General features: G+C 38.4%; 1 protein-coding gene across 1 annotated transcript in view; it reads right to left on the reverse strand.

Moving 5' to 3' along the window:
• Positions 1 to 1,676: 1,676 nt before the first annotated feature.
• The window catches only part of LOC119779996 (inter-alpha-trypsin inhibitor heavy chain H3-like), a 72,787-nt gene continuing 56,373 nt past the window's right edge, over positions 1,677 to 18,090 (reverse strand). Inside the window, exons 22-26 of the mRNA XM_038279883.1 lie at positions 3,226 to 3,333; positions 2,951 to 3,119; positions 2,520 to 2,668; positions 2,296 to 2,380; positions 1,677 to 2,216 (exon numbers count right to left, since the gene is read on the reverse strand). Of these exons, the coding sequence (XP_038135811.1) occupies positions 2,168 to 2,216; positions 2,296 to 2,380; positions 2,520 to 2,668; positions 2,951 to 3,119; positions 3,226 to 3,333 (560 nt within the window). The 3' untranslated portion in view covers positions 1,677 to 2,167. The remainder of the gene's footprint in view (positions 2,217 to 2,295; positions 2,381 to 2,519; positions 2,669 to 2,950; positions 3,120 to 3,225; positions 3,334 to 18,090) is intronic.

The raw sequence follows: 18,090 nt of genomic DNA on the forward strand, positions 1-18,090 counted from the left end.
GAATTCTAGATGCCAGGACAAGCTTTCCGCCTTTTCTTGTTAAAACAAAGAAGCAAATGACCCCAGATGTTTGCAGTAAATAAGGGGAAGCCCTAGCAGTGTCAGAGATGGCGTTTGGTTGGAGGACCGAGGGCCAGCCCTTTTTGAATGGATTAGATACAAGAGGATAAAGCTTTCTAAATAGAAGAAAAAGATCAGATTTGCCCTTGCAACTCTCCAAAGATGTCTCTGTACTCTTTGCTTTCTTTCCTCCTATGTCAGGTAATGGAATGTATGTCTCTGTTGTTCTGCAGTTTCTGGTGTAGGTTTGTGCATTGTCTTATTTCTAAAGTGTATGCATTGTCTTATATTGGATTAAAGTCTGTAATTCTGTGACGTCAACACGCAATGTTGGTTTTATTACCAAACGCAGCTCACCGAGTGGACCTGGGGAAGGGAAGAATCAGAAGCCAATCTTTTTCCAAAGTTAACTATGTTAGAATATTTTCTTCCTTTACAGTATGTATTGAAATGGAATTTCAAATGGAAAAAATTATAAAAAAAAAAAAAAAAAAAACATTTGCACCTTAAAGACTACTTTCCTATTTTTCTTTTAATTACTCATAAAAAAGACCATTCAAGCAGCACATTTTTCCTGATGTTTTTGAGAATATACTGTAGGGGTGAAAGCTGCAGCTGCTACTAGTGTGAAGTGAATGGACAGCAACAAAGCATTAAAGCAACAATGGGGAAATCTGTCCCCTCAATGCTAATATAAACCCTGGTTGGATAAGGATTCAAAACTGGATATGAAGATGAAATATGACGCACAGTTTCAGAGTTACAACTGATAAAATAATTGCTGTCTGTGGTTCTACAGTAGGCTATGGTGTAATTGAGCAATATATGAAAAAAAAAAAAAAAAGAACTATGAACTAGTTCATTTTTTGGTTTTGAATTATGAACTATGAACTGAACTAGTTCATTTTAAAATGTGTGAACTGAACTTTGAACTGGTTCACGTAGAACCAACACTGTATATATATATATATATATATATATATATATATATATATATATATATATATATATATATATATATATATATATATATATATATATATATATATATATATATATATATATATATATTTAACTTGAACTTTAGTTGTAATTAATGGAAAATCTTTCACAATTGAGGGTAAAACCAATTTAATGTTCTTGGTTGAATAATCATAACTATAACCTGTTACTTACCAGGATTTTAGTGGCTGGACAAAAAGCAGAGGAAAGCTGTTGAGGTTGACATAGCAATACCAAGTGACTTCAACATCAGGAAAAAGTATCATGAAAAACTATAGAAACACTGGGGGCTCAGAGAAGGGCTGGAGAAAACCCGGAAGGTCAAGGCATCAGTGGTGCCCGTGATCATTGGGACACTCAGGGCAGTGACCCCCAAACTTGAGGAGTGAGTACAGCAGATCCCTGGAAATACATCAGGCATCTCGGTTCAGTAAAGTGCAGTTCTAGGAACAGCAAAGATACTGTGCAGAACTCTCAAGCTGCCAGGCCACTGGTAGAGGAAAAACTCCTCCTTTTTCCAAACAAACCAACTCTGTTATGTGTATAACCTTTTGACTAATTCAATTGTGTGGATTTTGGTAATTTATTAGAAGAATATCACTGACACAGTTGAACTCTTGGTGCACATGCTTTATTACAGAAATGACTATTGCACAGAAAATCTGTGCTGTTGTATTTTTTTATTATATTTTTCATGCTTTTTTATCAGTCTTGATTAGGCAGGGTTTGAGTAAAATGTTATTTCATGAAAAAGGTGAAAATACATTTTTCGGAAGCTTTAAGCTGTATGACAGAAAGAAAGAACAAATCACTAGCCAACAAAATTAAGGGTCCCCAAAAATAAACCACAATCTCTGCATTAATTTATTAACAAACAATCAGAATTTAGCAAACACTGACCAGCTACCAAATTGTCTTGATCTACATATATTCAAATGATGTTTGGTATTGCACCTCGACATAGGTGGGTTTAGCTTTGCAACTTTCAGTTGTCTTGTATTGTAATCTTTCCTTAACCCAATTTGAAGGCAGCTTCCACTTAAAGTAGAGAATTAATGTAATCATTCAAGGTTCTCTCCAGGGCAAGATCAGCTGACAAAAGCCATCATGGCACTGTCAAAGGATTGGTAATACTGTAGTCAGCTGCAGTGGAACTGCAAAAGAAATACATTGTTAAACAACCTTTTCCTTAAAGCTGTAAATTCATAAAAAAGGATAGGTCAAAACATTTACCTGGAAACAGAAATCTCTCTGTTTTTGATCTTCAGTTTTGCATCAGATTGTTGTTGAACCTCCTCATAATCTCTTGGCTTTAAAGCTAAATCAAAATGACACATGTAATATTAAAAGGTTTATATGAATGATCATAACATATTACAAATATCCTAGAAGTGACAACAATACACATTTTCTAAATGTTCATAGACTGAAGAAAAAAAATAAAACATTTTACTGACCTAAAATTCCTTCAGTGTTGTTGGCAAATGGCTTCTGCCGCAAAACAGGCCACAAAAATGTGTTGCCATTCTTCTCATGAACATAGATGACTAAACGCACGTCCTCTACTGCAACATCAATTTCTTTGTCACGCTGGATCACTGTAAAGCTAGAAAACAAATTTGAAATAAACTTCAAAAACAGTTTATTACCAACACACTTATGCTGCTGGGTATAAAGTTACATGCATATACTTTTCTAAGAGGCATTTATGATGCTTTTTTTTATCATGGCAGGTGCAACAAAAATACCTATAAAGATGATGTTCATTAGGTCCTGTACTTTCAAGTTAGCGTAATTCAGAAGCTATATAAAATGAGTGTGAAATGAATATGAAATTAGGTTCTTCTGTTTTTAGGAGGATGAATGAATAAAAAAAAAAGAGGGTCACCTTCCAACTGTGATGGGATCCTGTCCAATGTAGCGCGTTGTTGACTGACCCTGTTGAATGTTGATTACCTCCGTATTAACCTCAACATGCTGGTCAGCATTGAGGTGAATAGCAATCATACTAAAGCCTCCATTTTTAATTGAATCCAGCTGACCATTTACATACAGCTCTAATTCCAAGGATATCAAATAAAGATTATTTCAACAGGGAAACATATGAGACTTTCATTGAGAGGCATTTTTGGTTTAAATTGCCCAAACAGAATTGTTACTGACCCTTGTTGGGGTGGTGAAGAGGTTTAAGAATGACAGCTCCAATGACATTGAAGCAAAGTGGAAGAGACGTATTTTCAGTCTTCAGCAACAATCTGTGAGAAACACGAACTAGCAACAGACAAGTTTGTGTAAAAGCTCTAATTTTGTGGAAAGCCCCAACATAAAAAAATCTCAACATGCCTGTAAAAGCCTAAACATATCCTGTATTACTACACAGGCCTAAGCAGAGACTGAGTACTTGAATTATCCCTAGAGATTATGAAAAGTCATACTGTACATCAATTAGATTACGGATACACTTATCATTACATTTATCTTTTATGTTATCACTTTTTTCTCAGAATTTTGAGATTAAAGTTAGAATTCTGACTTTTCCTATGAAAGAGGATTAGAGGTGTTGGATGTTTTGGTAAGTAGCTACACTCCTTTACTTTAAGGTCATTCAAACAAACCTTCTGTTTGAGGAAAACTGTCTATTTTGAGTTTAAAAACCCTCCCTGTATTTTTCTTTACCTTCTTGTAGCTAGGGCAATCTTTTGTCTAACCAGAACAGAAAGCACACTGGCTATAAAAACTGCATTTGGTCTCCCTTGCAAGGATGAATAAGCACTGCTTAAATGAAGAACACCAATCTCATTTCTTGTTAATATATTACTTAGACCTTTTTTGATGACAGCATACTACTTGGATAGTTTCTCTATGAAGAGGGAAAGAAGAGAGAGACCATGATTTCCAGCCAATTATATGAGAATACACCTCCCCATTAAATAGGAGAGAGAGAGCAGAAGGTTACAGGCTACTTAATTGTCTGAACTATCCAATTGAAAAGGGTCTGTCCCCAGGACCTGGGAGGTTAAGAAGCAACCCTCCCCTTACCTCTACGCCTATACCTCAGAAGACGGTGGACTGTGTAAACCAGGTCCCCATCAATGAATCTTGCAGGTGGAGGTGACCTAGAATTGGGCACAAACCTGGAGGTTGTTACAGGTCTAACCCAAGATACATGAAAGGTGGGGTGGATCCTTAAACAACGAGGGAGGTGGAGGTGGACAGCCACCAGTTTTACCACCTTGGCAATAGGGAATAGCCCAACAAAGCGCAGAACCAGCTTCTTGCTGTGGACCTCAAGAGGCAGATCCTTAGTGGAAAACCAAACTCTGTAACCCACCATGTAAGAGGATGCCGCAACCCTCTGGCGGTTGGCAGCCTTAGCTTGACCAACCAGGGCTTTAGAGATGGCCCTTCTGGCTCTTCTCCAAGCCCACTGGCACCTAAGAGCAGAAAGGTGGATGGAATAAAACCTGACATGATGAACACCTGTGGCTTAAAACGAAAAACAACATAAAACGGAGAGAGTTCAGTGGTGCTAGAGGGAGCTGAGTTAATGGCATGTTCGACCCAGGGGATTTGGCTGGCCCACTTGGTGGGATCAGCCTCACAGAGGATGCAGATCTTAGTTTCAACCTCCTGGTCGGCCCTCTCTGTCAGACCATCCGTTTGGGGGTGAAAACCTGATGAGAGACTGACAGAGACCCCTAACAAAGAACAGAACTCCCTTCAGAACCGGGAGATAAACTGGGGACCCCTGTCAGAGACAATGTCAGTGGGGAGACCATGGAGCCGAAAAACCTTATGGTCCAGGACCTCCCCCATTTCCTTAGCTGGGAAGTTTTTTGGTAGAGGGACCAAATGCACCATCTTAGAGAATGATAGTGAGGATGACAATGTTACCATCAGAGAAAGGCAACCCTTTAACAAAGTTCATGGCAATGTGGGACCAAGGCAGGGGTGGAATGGGCAAAGACTGGAGAAAAGCAGAGGAAGGCATTTTGGATGATTTGGATTGGTTACACTGAGGGCAGGCTGCCACAATCTCTCGCACATCTACAGACAGGGCCACCAAAACTGAGAATGAACAATGTGAATAGTCTTAGTAATACCAGGATAACAGAACAAAACAATTACAGAACTCAATGACATTCCCTCTCAGAGCATTAGGAACAAAACAGACGATCAGACCAACAATCATTGGGAAAGTTGGTTGAGAAGGTCTAACCTCCCGCTCAATGTTAACCACGGAGACAGCACATCTCAGAGATTCAGGCAAGACACTCTCCTCAGCCCCACTGAGACTATCCCTGTCCACCTCAAACACCCTGGACAAAGCATTGGGTTTGCTATTCTTAGACCCAGGTCTGTAAGACAGAGAGAAATTGAATGTACCTAAAAACAGTGTCCACCCAGCATGTCTAGGATTAAGTCTCTTGGCTGACTTAAGGTACTCCAGATTTGTATAGTCTGTCCAAACCAGAAACGGAATACTGGAACCCTCCAGCCACTGTCTCCACTACTAAAAAGCCAGTTTGACTGCCAGCAACTCTATATCCCCGACATCATAGTTCTGCTCAGCTGCTGACAGTTTCTTGGAAAAGAAAGCACAAAGGTGGATCCTCTCATCCTCAGCCTCCCGACTGAGCACCGCCCTGACACCGGTACTAGAAGCATCTACCTTGACAATAAATTGCATCTTGGGGTCGGGGACACCAGAACTGGAGACAAGGTGAAGCCCTGGGCCTCTGAAAACCTTGATCCACCAGATTGGACCAGCAAAACTTGAGCTTGGATGATGTGACGGCATGAAGGGGCCCTGCCACCTGACTGTAGTTCCTAATGAACCAGTGGTAAAAATGGGCAAATCCCAAAAACCTCTTAAGCTGCTTCCGACCAATTGGTTACACCCCGCAACTCCAAGGGGTCCATGGAGTTCTGGTCAGGTGAGACAACAAAGCCCATGAAAGAGATAGTGCTCACGTGAAACTCACACCTCTCTGCCTTGACGAATAACTGGTTCTGGAGAAGGCGAAGCAACACTGATCACTGATCGAGTCTGAAGAGTAAATGAAAATGTCATTAATGTAAACAAAGAGAAAATGACCCCCATGTCCCTAAGACCCTCACAACCATGTTCTGAAAAACCACTGGTGCATTTGTGAGCCCAAAAGCCATCACCAGATATTCATAGTGATCATTCGGGGTGTTGAAAGAGGTCCTCTACGCATCACCCTCCCTAAACACACCAGGTGATATGCATTGTGGAGATCCAGCTTGGCGAAATCCCTGAGCTCCCTTAATCTGATTAAATGCTGAGTTAATCAGTTTAATAGGATACCAATTATTAACGGTAATATCTGTGAGGCCCCTGTTATCAATGCAAGGCCTGAGGGATCCGTTGTTCTTGCCCACAAAAAAAAAAGAGCCTGCTCCAGCAGGGGCAGAGGAGGGATTGATGATGCCAGCCCTAAGTGACTCAGAAATGTATTTCTCCATAACCTACCCCTAAGGGGATGTGATACCTGGCAGTACATCAATCCCACAGCAAAAAGGTCCATGGGTAGGTAGGGCTGTGGCCCTGCCCTTATTGAACACCTGTCAAAGATCATGGTACTCCTCGGGGACCTTAGTAAGATCCTGATAAAACTCTGGATCAACAGAGTACCCCAAAATTTTGGACTTAGCCGATCATAAACAGGAACCCGAACAAGCAATGGACCAACCCAAAACTTCAACCCTTTGCCAGTCAATATGCGGGTTTTGCTTAGTTAGCCAGGTAGAACCCAATATAACAGGAATCTGAGGTGAATCATTGATAAGAAAAACTAAAAGTTCAACATGGTTCCCTCCCCACCAACAGCTCAACAAGTTTCGTCATAGGAGATTTCTGGTTGAGCTGATGTCCATTTAAGGCTAGTCACAGGAAAGAGTCACAGGAAGCAGAACTTCTGGGGAGGCAGAAAGCCTGGCCCGGCTCAGCAGGATCCTCCCCCTTCCTAGAGAGCCTGATCCTCTTACCTTTTCCCTGCTTCAATAACCCCATTGAATCATCTCTGCTGGGTACAATGAGGCTGAAGACATGGACCAGCTCCTCAGAAAAATCCTCATAGGATTCGCACAGAGAGGAGTTATTCTGCCATTCCAACGTTCCCCATAAGTTCGCCCCGCCCGCTAACAGCGAGATAAGCCAGCTTTGCCCGATCAGATGGAAATGAGGAGGGCTACTGCTCGAAGTGGATTTCACATCGAGTTAGAAAAGCTCTGCACTGCTCCGTATCAGCCATATACAATTATGGAGTACACAGACGTGGTACTTGACAGTCAGAGACAGCAGGCGGAGGCGTAGACATCGGCATGGCTCTGTGGGAAAGATCAGAGGCAGCTGAAGTTGTCTAAAGCTTGCGGTGGGTGGAGCTCCGAGAGCTCCAGGTGATTAGCGGAACTGATGATAACTGACGCCAAGAAGCAACAGTGGGAATATCGAGAGCCGAAGTCAAAGAAGAACCAAGAGCTGACAAGAAAGGGAATCCAAGCCGAGGTCAGAAATACAGTCCAAGTTCGGTAAGCCGGTAGAATCCAGGAATCAGTCCAGAACAGATCAAACTAACAGAGTGGATGAGTCAAAGCAACACACAAGATCCACAAGACAGAAAACAGGTCACAATCAAATAAAATCGTAACAGAACAATAATCAGAACGCTAGAGTTACTCTCACCAAACAGCTTTAATAATGTGGCACTGGTGACTGGAAAACAAGCAGCATATATAGGAGCTGGAAACCAGTGGATCAGATAAACATTAATGAGAAACTGAACGTATTTAAACAGGTGAATGGAATGAGCAATCAAGCCAGCCACCAGTGCCAGGATCATGAGAGTAGCAGGAGTATGATTGCAAAAGCAGTGACAGGCCAAACCGTTATGAAGTTGCAGTGACAATACAAATGGATTAGTCAATGTAAGCCACACTGTCCGAATACTTTAGTTTTGGCACGATTGTATCCTTTGTACTCGAAACTGTATCTGCACTTCAAGCAAGGCACTCATCATTGAGGGTTTATAGAGTGTGGTGCAAGTATTGGAACTGGGCCTATGTTTGTTGAAGGGAGTGTAGGTGTTTACTTACATGTGAGCACATGTAAATTAGCATGAGTCAGAAACCTTGTTGGTACTCCTTGGTAAAATGGAAAGGGAGGCAATTCCATAGGTAGACTCACCATAACAAGTTCAACAAAATATACAAAATTTAACTACTCACATTCGCCCGACGATAGACTGGCAACTGTTGAAGCAGGCTATTTGCCTTATATAGACTTGTTGCATGGCTGTACACTGTCTCAGCAACGGAAGTCTCAGTAACAGCATGGTCTCCTAGGCTGCATGAGGGGGTTTGGCAAAAAGAGAGAACATCATGTATAAACATTCCTTGAGGGTCGCAGTGACTTTGACGCAAATCTGCACACGTGGATTCCAGTAAGATGTCGGCAATATTCCGTTGTGCATGTGCATACACATAGTGCGAGGATGAGACTATAAATGCTCTGTGGATTGGTATGTGAGTCGAGAACTTGCAAGAGAGAAAAGACAGATATATTCTGTTCAGATGTTTAAGCGCTGTGTTATGTGTACTGAGGACAGCATGTCAATTTGATCTATAAAATAAATGCTTCTTCTCCCGTCCTGGGGCAATCAGATGATCGACTGAAGGTGTCCTGATTTTTTGACATTCTACCATTGAAAACCACCACATTTGATGCATTGGCCGGGCTGAGAAAAGAACCTGGGAACAACTTTAGAATCACTGAAGAAAATCATCAGGAGACGGTGAATTAAATCCCTTGCTCCTATTTTAATGACTGATATAAAGCAGATCACTTAAGCTGTTTGGAAGCTGGCCACACATTTAAACTGTATCAGACGATTATCTGTTTGCCACTGGATGTTTGCTGCAGCATAAATTGGCATCTTGAGATAAATAGTAGCTGTCAAGAACTGGCTCGGATTTTTTTTTTTGGATGATTAATAGTAATCTGCTGAAGCGAGATTGCACCATAACTTTATAGAAATTGGTGGAAACTGGCGGTCACGGATTATAAGTGATGTATCATTATGAATGATGCAACTATTATGTATATCTCATTCTAGTGAGGAATTCTATTTCCTAGAACATGTCGCCGAGTTGCAGTTCGACTGAGCCTGAAGGGCTGTTGTTGTTGAAAAATAGGCCTTAGTCCAGAGGGACTGTATTGAGATCTCGTATGTTGTTGTTGTTTATCTCCGGAGAAAGAAGCAACAGAGAGCAGTTTGGCTCTGTGTTGATGATGTTAGACCAAAAGTTGTTAAAAAGAGTTAAAAGTGCATGCAAATTAGTTTATATTGGCTGCTTGGGTCTATGAAGTTAAAGAATTATGTGCACAAATAATTAATTGCCATGGCATTTAATAGTATGAATGTCCAAAGAGCTCTGTGTGATTCTGTCTGATCGGTGCCGTTTGAAATGTGTGTGTTTGAAATCTAAGTGTACACTAAAAACATCTGTTTAAATTCAAACCTCCTTCCAGAATCTGTAATCAGATCTGCTTAATCACTGTAATTTAATCACACTGAAAACAGTGTAAAGTAAGATCTAGTCCCTACAAAATGTAGAGATCTTTAATAACCTCTCCTAAGTGTCCCAGAGGACATAAGAGGTCAAAATAAAAGGAGGTAATAAAAGTCATTAAATAAGGAAACAAAACATAAAAAGTGAAAATAATTACATAAATAGGTCTAAAAACATAAAAGACTAAACAAAAGAAAGAAAGTGATCACTTTATAACTGCAAAAGACGTCTGCTTTCACCTTAATTGTAACTGCGTCACATTTTCTAATAGCAGAGCTGCATGAAAATAAATGTCTAGTCGTTTGTTCTAACAGAAAAGGCTTAATTGTGCCCAATGTTTAAACATATTTGGTCAAAAAGTTGTTAATTATTACAGAACAATTTGTTACATAAACAGTGGAAATATGAGAAGTTTCAAAATTTGTAAGACAACATTTAACAGCTTCAAAACAGTTTTTCTTAGCAAAAGCCCCCTCCCTTTTCTTCTCTCCTCCTATGAGCCTGTCTGTGTGTGCGCTGACACACACACACCCACACACGCTGGAAGCTTAAAAATGCCACGACGTTCTGTATCTGTTAAATAGGACTATATATTATTATAAACAAAACTATGTTAGAAGCCGGCATGTGTCTATCTGTCTGTCTTTATGTTCTTTGTCTGTCTGTCTGTCTATGTTGTTTGTTCAATGTAGACATGTCCGTCTGGGGTATAAAATATTTGTTCTATTATGTTTCAGTATAAACAGCTCAATAGGATAATTAAACAGCAGATAATTAGATTACACATATGTTAAAACATAGATTAATATGGCAATAAACATAAAATCCCATGAAGAACTGGATTCTCTCTATGCATCCACGTCCGGACATATGATAAGAAAGGTATGCAGGAAACCTGTTGCTGAAAAAGTCGAATTTCTGCACGTTCTTACTATTTGGATGCGTTTTGAGTAATTCAGTAATGAGTGGGACCAAAGTCATCAGAAAATACTACAAGACAAACAATGACAAAACTTTCTAAAAAAGAAAATACAAATAATGTGTACAAGAAATAAGATCTGGTCTAGACAATTTCTATTATAAAGGGTTTGGGTTTAGTTATATTTTGTTTATGTTGTTTTGCAAATGCTATCGATGTTTCTGTGATTTCTGGAGGTGAACCTTGAGAGAAGCTGAAATTTATGCAAAGTGTTGATCTTCTTTTTCAAATGTTTATAAAAAGTGAAAAACTATGGTCGATTTTATAAGAAATATATTGATTAATATATTTACATCTTACTATTGTGGTGGTTTTCAATGGTCAAAAATCAGGACACCTTCAGTCGATCATCTGATTGCCTCAGGACGGGAGAAGAAGCGTTTATTTCAAAGATCAAATTCACATGCTGTCCTCAGTACACGTAACACAGCGCTGAACACTTCAACAGAACACATCTGGCTTTTCTCAACTCCCATTTCAAATCTGGGCGTTTATATAGTTTCAACATTGCACTGTGTGGACGTGTGTGCACGACTGGACGCTCTGATAACATTTCCTGGAAGTACTTGGCTTGTGACCGGATTGCGTGCGAGTGGGCCTTTGAGTGGGCCTAATGATTTTGTTTTTCAAGACTCGGCTTATCGCCTGTGAACACATTGTTACTGCCAAAACAATGTTACTGCCAAAATGTGTACGTGGCTCCCAGACTGCTTGCTCTGTGTTCTCAATTATTGTGAGCTTAAGGTCACGATGACCTGAGGCAACACAATTCGCTTCTACATTCCCTCCTGTAGTTCATTGAAAATGAAGTACCAATGAGAATTTGCATAGTGATGGTAATATTACGCAACTAAGTGCACTTACGTGTATGTGAAGTTTAAATGGAACGGTATCTAAGTGTTACCGACGCAGCCCAGTATGGATGCAAGTTGAGAAAAACAAATTAAATGAAAAATAAAGTGTCATGATTAATAACAAAACTAAAGTAAATAACAAAACAAAGTGAATACTACTGAACCTTCAAAGAAAGATCATCATTTTCCACATGACCATGATTCGATTAGTATGGGATCGAAAACCCCTTTTTCGTCCTGTGGGCATCTTACTCTTTCATTTCAAACTCATTTAAGAGGAAACTATCCCATCGACCCATGCTTCCCCCAAACATCCATCCTTCCTCCGGCGTCGGCCGTAGCACAAATCGCATCTTGACCATGCTACTCATGATGATCTGTGAAACCAACACTGTTTGAACCCTTCAACCCAATCTTGATATTACTTAATATGTGAAGGATAACTATTCAAAACATTTCAAATAACTCGAACTTAGTTATAGTGTGTCGTAGTATATAAGGCTAGGTAAATGAAAGAAAGGAAAAATTAAGTAGGTCAGTCAGTAGTCTGAGTCCCCAGTCCTCTAAACAGCGGCCCATGTATGGTTTACAATGTGAAATAATAAAACAGTAATACAGGTTATAATGCAAAGCAATGGCATGTTACAATCATCAGGTTTATATTTACAGAATACAATAATAATCGATACTTGTGTGGTCTTCTTTCCTGTTGAAAAAATCAAAAATATAGTTCTTTCACTTCAGGGCTCTGTCCTTGGCTTTTAAAGGCATGAACACAGGATCACAGGTTCCCGCCTTTAGTATTTTGCAGGCGGAAGTTGAAGGTTTGCAGTCTGCCTGGAGTCACCGGTCTTTACAATCCATCCCCTCAAAATGAGTAAGACAGAAAAACCACAATTAGTGTTCTTATCAGCAAATATCAACTAATCATAGACAATAATATTCATATTATTCCAATCCTATTGTTGTACGTAGTGTTTGACTTATCTAATTCAATTGGAGAAGGATCCCATTCCCTCCTGTGATGCTTTCATCACATCTGGTCCTCTAGGTCGTCCATCTGCTGGTCGCTAATTGGTGTTGCATTCTTTCGACGAGTAGCTAGAGTTCGCTGGTCCTCTTGTCCTTTCATTACTCTTTGATGTACCTCCCTTAATATTTGAGTTCAGTCAGTCTGCTCCTTGGTTGTCGTGGTCCCCTGGGCCTCGTATATCGTTCATGTGTCCATGGCTGATGCGGATCCATAGTGAGGGCAGTCATTTTCCCAGTGTCCTTAAATCCCACTATAAGATGTGATCCTGAGAGGAAAGAAAAAACTGACCAGTATCTTGAAACGAAATCTAGAGATGTAACACATCCTGTTTTTCATGAGTCCAGTTTCTGTAATTAATGTTCAAATTAAATTAAGAGAACTTTTAATTGTTGCAGTGAAGTCCCATCGTCTCTTGGTGTATCTTCTCCCTTATCTGCAATTATTAATATTTCCAAATATCCTCCAATAATCTATAAAATTTTAATCTCAGAGAATTAACCTTTCTGATAATAATAAAATAAATCATGTAACACGATTGTAGGACTTCAGATTGGACCTCAGGCCAAAACAACAAATAAAATAGTCTATCTTTTGTTGGATCATCTTACCTGTTTAAAGAAACATGAAATAAATTACAATCATCTTACCTTCCTAAGATAACAAAAACAGGAGAAAACTTTACTCAAAGAAAATGGCAGTCCAATCCTACTGTGCAATCGGTGTTACAGCTTAAAAATGCTCCACAATAATTTCAGGAATCTTGTAACTTAAATACTTGTTAACACAGCTAAGTGTGAGATAAATACAATAAAACTTCATCACCTTTTCTATTCCTCTGTAAGGTCCTTCTCATCACAGAGTTCCTGGGTCCTTTTCCTCGAAGTGCATCAATCCCCAATTATATGTTAATGACACAAGGAAAGAAAAACAACATGAGTAAAATAATAATATGAATTTACAATGCGGCCCTTAAACAGGTTGCCACTTACATGGGAATTAGATTATGAAAGAAAAGACAAGAAATAATATAGTCAAACCGCTCTCAGCTCTCAGGTGTTCTTCTCAGGCTCCATAGCGTACCGAGGCTCAGCCATTTTGTCAAGGGTGGAGGCATCATCTGGGGGCAATTTGGTGATCCTTGCTCTAAAAAAATTTTAAACACTGAAAATATTGTTCCTTATTATCTTAGCCTTCTGTTCCTCTGTTCCAATTTTGTTAACCAGGGTTCTCATGCACAAGAGTAGTAAGAAGTACTAAAGATTTTAGCAGCATAGTAATAATGAGAATAAAAGCAAAAATCCTTTTTCCTCTGGAAGCAAGTTGAGTGCCATCCTACATTATCTTTAAATACAATCTGCATTCTGGCTTTCTGTGCTTTATAACAACATTTGTAAAGACATCTAGATCTAGGATTTATTGGACAGTTCATACACTTGGATCACATAATCTCACATTAACATAATATTCCTGAATTCAAATCTTAAGGTGCTTTTCCAGTTGTAAGGCCTGTTTTTATTCAGTGTTTTACTGTTAGAAATGTACTAAGAACATGTGTGACAATCTGCGTTACGTATTGGAGACCGAAATTATGATTAACTTTTCAACTTATTTGTGTAAAGTCTGATTTCTAAATCAAACTAATCCTTGATCTTGCAAACCCTGCAGAGATACATTTTTACTTTTACTTATTTATAATGTTTATTCTGTTAAATATTAGTTGGAACTAGGAATATAACCTTTTTAAGATTGAACGTTTCGTCTTGGATATTCATAAACAAGTTAGTGTGTCCACTTTAACCTTAATCATTCCTGTAGTTCTCCACCCGCTAGAAAAAAAAAAATAAAAAATAAAAGGTTGTTTTCCTGTGGACGGCGCACAGAAGTTGCTTAATCAGACTGGAATGCAGAGTGACTTTTTCCTCTCTCCATGAAACAGCTAAGAGAGAGGCGGACAGAAAAAAAAATGTCTTTCGAAACACAAAGATATTTGAGTTAGGATTCTGATTTGTTTCTATATTAATCTTTAGTGACGTAAAACAGTTTTCATTCCACGCTTCATGTAGAATCATCTAATGTAATCTAAAGCATAACTAATCTCTTACATCTATTAATATAATCAAATCTTCACCTCTTGAACCAGATCTGCTTCTTTGTTCTGTTTCAAGCATTATTAGTTTCCTCAAAAGGATAACTTCCTCATATATTGAAGTAAATACATGTTGCTCTCACTTTAGGATGTAAGAGTTTTATTCAAAATCCAAGTAACATTTTGTACAAAAACATTTCAACATTATTCTCTGTTTCTGTATCTTATTGAGTAAACAGCTAGTCCTGATGCTGAGGGAGAGAAAGTCTAACTTAAATAAACATCCTGGATTATTATTGTGAAACTAGTCTGAATGTTGATTTCTTAGTTTTACTTAAAGTTTTTCAGAGGTACATCTAGTGCATTATTTAAGGATTCATAGAATCTCTAATTTATGGAAATTCATTGTCTTTAAATACTGCATAGGCTTCTGCTGCTTTAATTTTTATCTTATTTTTATGTTGTAAACAGTCTTAACTTTGGTTTTCCTGATTTATTTACTTTTAGCAGCTTCTTTTGCACTCTCTAATATTTATATTCCATATAGTTTACAGGTAAACATGTTAATCTTACATTGTACTTTGTGCCTAGATAATCACTAGGAGGTTCTTATTGAATGTATCTATTTAATTAATTTGAATCATGACCTATTCTAACATAGTCACCTAATTTTCACATGTCTCTATCTTCTGATTTAGTTCTTAATACTATAGACTGTTTGTTTTAAATCACTGAATTTGGGAACAGTTCCAAAGTATCAGCAGCTGAGCTCTATGTAATATCCATTAATAGTTTTCCTACCTTACTATGACATTTGGCACAAACCGTGAGTCTTCCTTCAGAAAAGGTTTCAGGTTTAGCAGCATCTGTGAAGAAAAACTTAAAGCAGAATAATTAGTACGTTGTTAATGCAGAATGTGCAATTAAAACCTGGTCCAAATTGTGTCCTGCATTAAGGAGGCTGAGCCTTTGTACTTAAAATAAAACTGGTCTGGAAATGTTTGATATTTTCCAATCAAACATTTGATTAATTAATACATCATATTTATCAACCTTAACAGAGAATATAGTGATAATGAAGAAAACTGATTTCTAATATTTTGAAATAACATCTGTAGATTCACTGTTGGCTGAATCTTTACAAATCATAGCTGGTGGTTTTTCAACTTAACTGTTCCAAAAACGAACTAAAAGTAAAATAAGGTTCAAACAGCATCCCATAGGATTCAGGATGTAACCGTTGTAATGATTGACATAGTGGCAATTAGTAACATATTCTGAACATTTTGAAGCTTATTAATTACTGCTTATAGTTTCCCAATATTGATTCAGTCTTTGTAAAGTAAACATCAGCAGGTTTACACAGAATGTCAGTGTGAGTTCTGTCCCCCAAAGCTGGAAACAAGTTGTTCTAAGATGAACAGAAAAAAGAAAAGAAAAGAAAGGACAAAATCTTACTCTAATGTTATTAACTTATCGAAATCTCAGTGTTACTTAATTCTAATTGCATGAACTGATCAGCATGTTTTCTCTAAGTCCTAAAATGTCTCTGCTAAATGTGATATGAGATATTCTTCCTCATGCTGGTTCTAAGTCTCATAATGTGCTTAGCAAACTTCACATCACTCTATATTAAATACTGACCATATTTTGTTAAGCATTTGTTTTAGGAAGTATCTGAACCAGAACGTAATGCATTATGATGTTACAAAATAGCTTTGCTATAAAGAAAATCATGACATTCAAAGATTTGGAATGCAAGTTTATATTAAGATAATCACAACAGCTCTAAGGCATTGATTACAAATTTTTGATTGTATTTAGTTTGCAATAGATGCTTTAGAATTAGAAGTACAGTTAAACCTATAGGTTTTTTGTAAGACAGAATAGATGTTATTTTAGACACCATGTAAATGTAAATGTTTTGCTGCTATCTGCTGTTGTACATGAATAAACCATAATTCACCTACTCTGACCATAAAGCTGTGTTAATTTGAGTATCTGATGTGTCTGGCTTTTTGCAGTGTTTTCTTCACGTCCAGCAACCAGCGACAGAAACCATCTCCTATTTTGGCTGAGCTTAATAATTAATTGAAGTTTTATTGATCCCCGCAGTGGCTGCCATTGTTGGGCACCAGAGAGCAATCAGGGTTAAGGGTCTTGCTCAGAGACCCAGAGTGGCAGTCTGCGGAAAAGGGTTTCAAACTCGCAACCTCAGGATTCCAAGCTCTATGCCCTAACCACAAGGCCAGCACTTCCCTCCAAGCTTTTCATATCAGCTGCAGCACTTTCTAGTTCTGCCAGTGTTCTTTGCTCGAGCCGCTTCGGCTAGATGACCGTGATTCCTCCAGTCTCCGCCTCATTCGGTCTCGGCTGCACGGCTTCAGTGCACCAGGCTCACCTCGGCATTTAGTAATCAGCTGGTCACAAGTCTGGACGACTCTAGTGCAACTCCGAGCCCCCTGGGCTCAGGGCACCGTATCCTAACCTTTCAGCCAAACTCATCCAACTCCTGTGTCTACATACCATTTTTCATTACTCTGTAAATAATAATGCACGTCCTCCACAACACCCCATGTTCAAGACAACCACAATACTGTTTTAGGTTTAATTATATTCTCATGTAAATAATTTGCCTTGTTAATTGTTTTATGAAAGAACAATTTATAAATCATAATTTTCCCATAGCAAAACCACTTTCCAGCTTTTGCTTCAAGGTGTTAAAAGGACTTCATTTTATTTATCTCTTACCCCTAATAATTGTTGAATTGTATTTGTTCTGTTTCAAGTTTCATGAAAAGTTAATTACATTAAGAAATCCTTAGCATAAATGTAACTTGCTCTTTTTGAAAATTCACCTTTAAGTATTCTTAATAATTAGTGTTTCACTTATTCACTTTGTTACAGTAAGATCAACATAACTCAGGAGTGCTCTAATTCTGTCATCTATGTGCAAAGGAAGGATTTGTCTAATCATGTGGGGTTTATCATAATCAAATATAAGCTTAAAAATCAGTCCCTTTACATGCCGTCAACAATATCATTCTAGTGTAACAATCAGTACATTGTTTTCAGTTAAAAATGCTTCTAAACCCTCGGGCCCTAATTCTATTTTGATCGCCCCTGCTTAAACTCTGCTAACTGTGCTGCTCCTTCTGTCTTTCAGCGAAAAAACAAGCAGCTGTGTGAGTCAGGCATAATGTGTGTGTGTAGAAAATGTGTGTGTGTTGAGTTTCCGTTTGCCTCGGGACAGAACCCAGAACCATTTTGGACCTTACTGGGTGGGTGGAAGGAGGGAGGGGGGAGTTTACAGCACTTTTAGTACAAATTGATTTTTTAACCTTTAACATGTTAATTTCAAGACATAGTAAGATGTAAATGTATTAATCAATATATTTCTTATAAAATCGACCATAGTTTTTCACTTTTTATAAACATTTGAAAAAGAGGTTCAACACTTTGAATCAATAATTTCAGCTCC

This window comes from Cyprinodon tularosa, unplaced genomic scaffold (genome assembly GCF_016077235.1).
Source record: "Cyprinodon tularosa strain WSP-4 unplaced genomic scaffold, ASM1607723v1 ctg154, whole genome shotgun sequence".
NCBI lineage: Eukaryota > Metazoa > Chordata > Actinopteri > Cyprinodontiformes > Cyprinodontidae > Cyprinodon > Cyprinodon tularosa.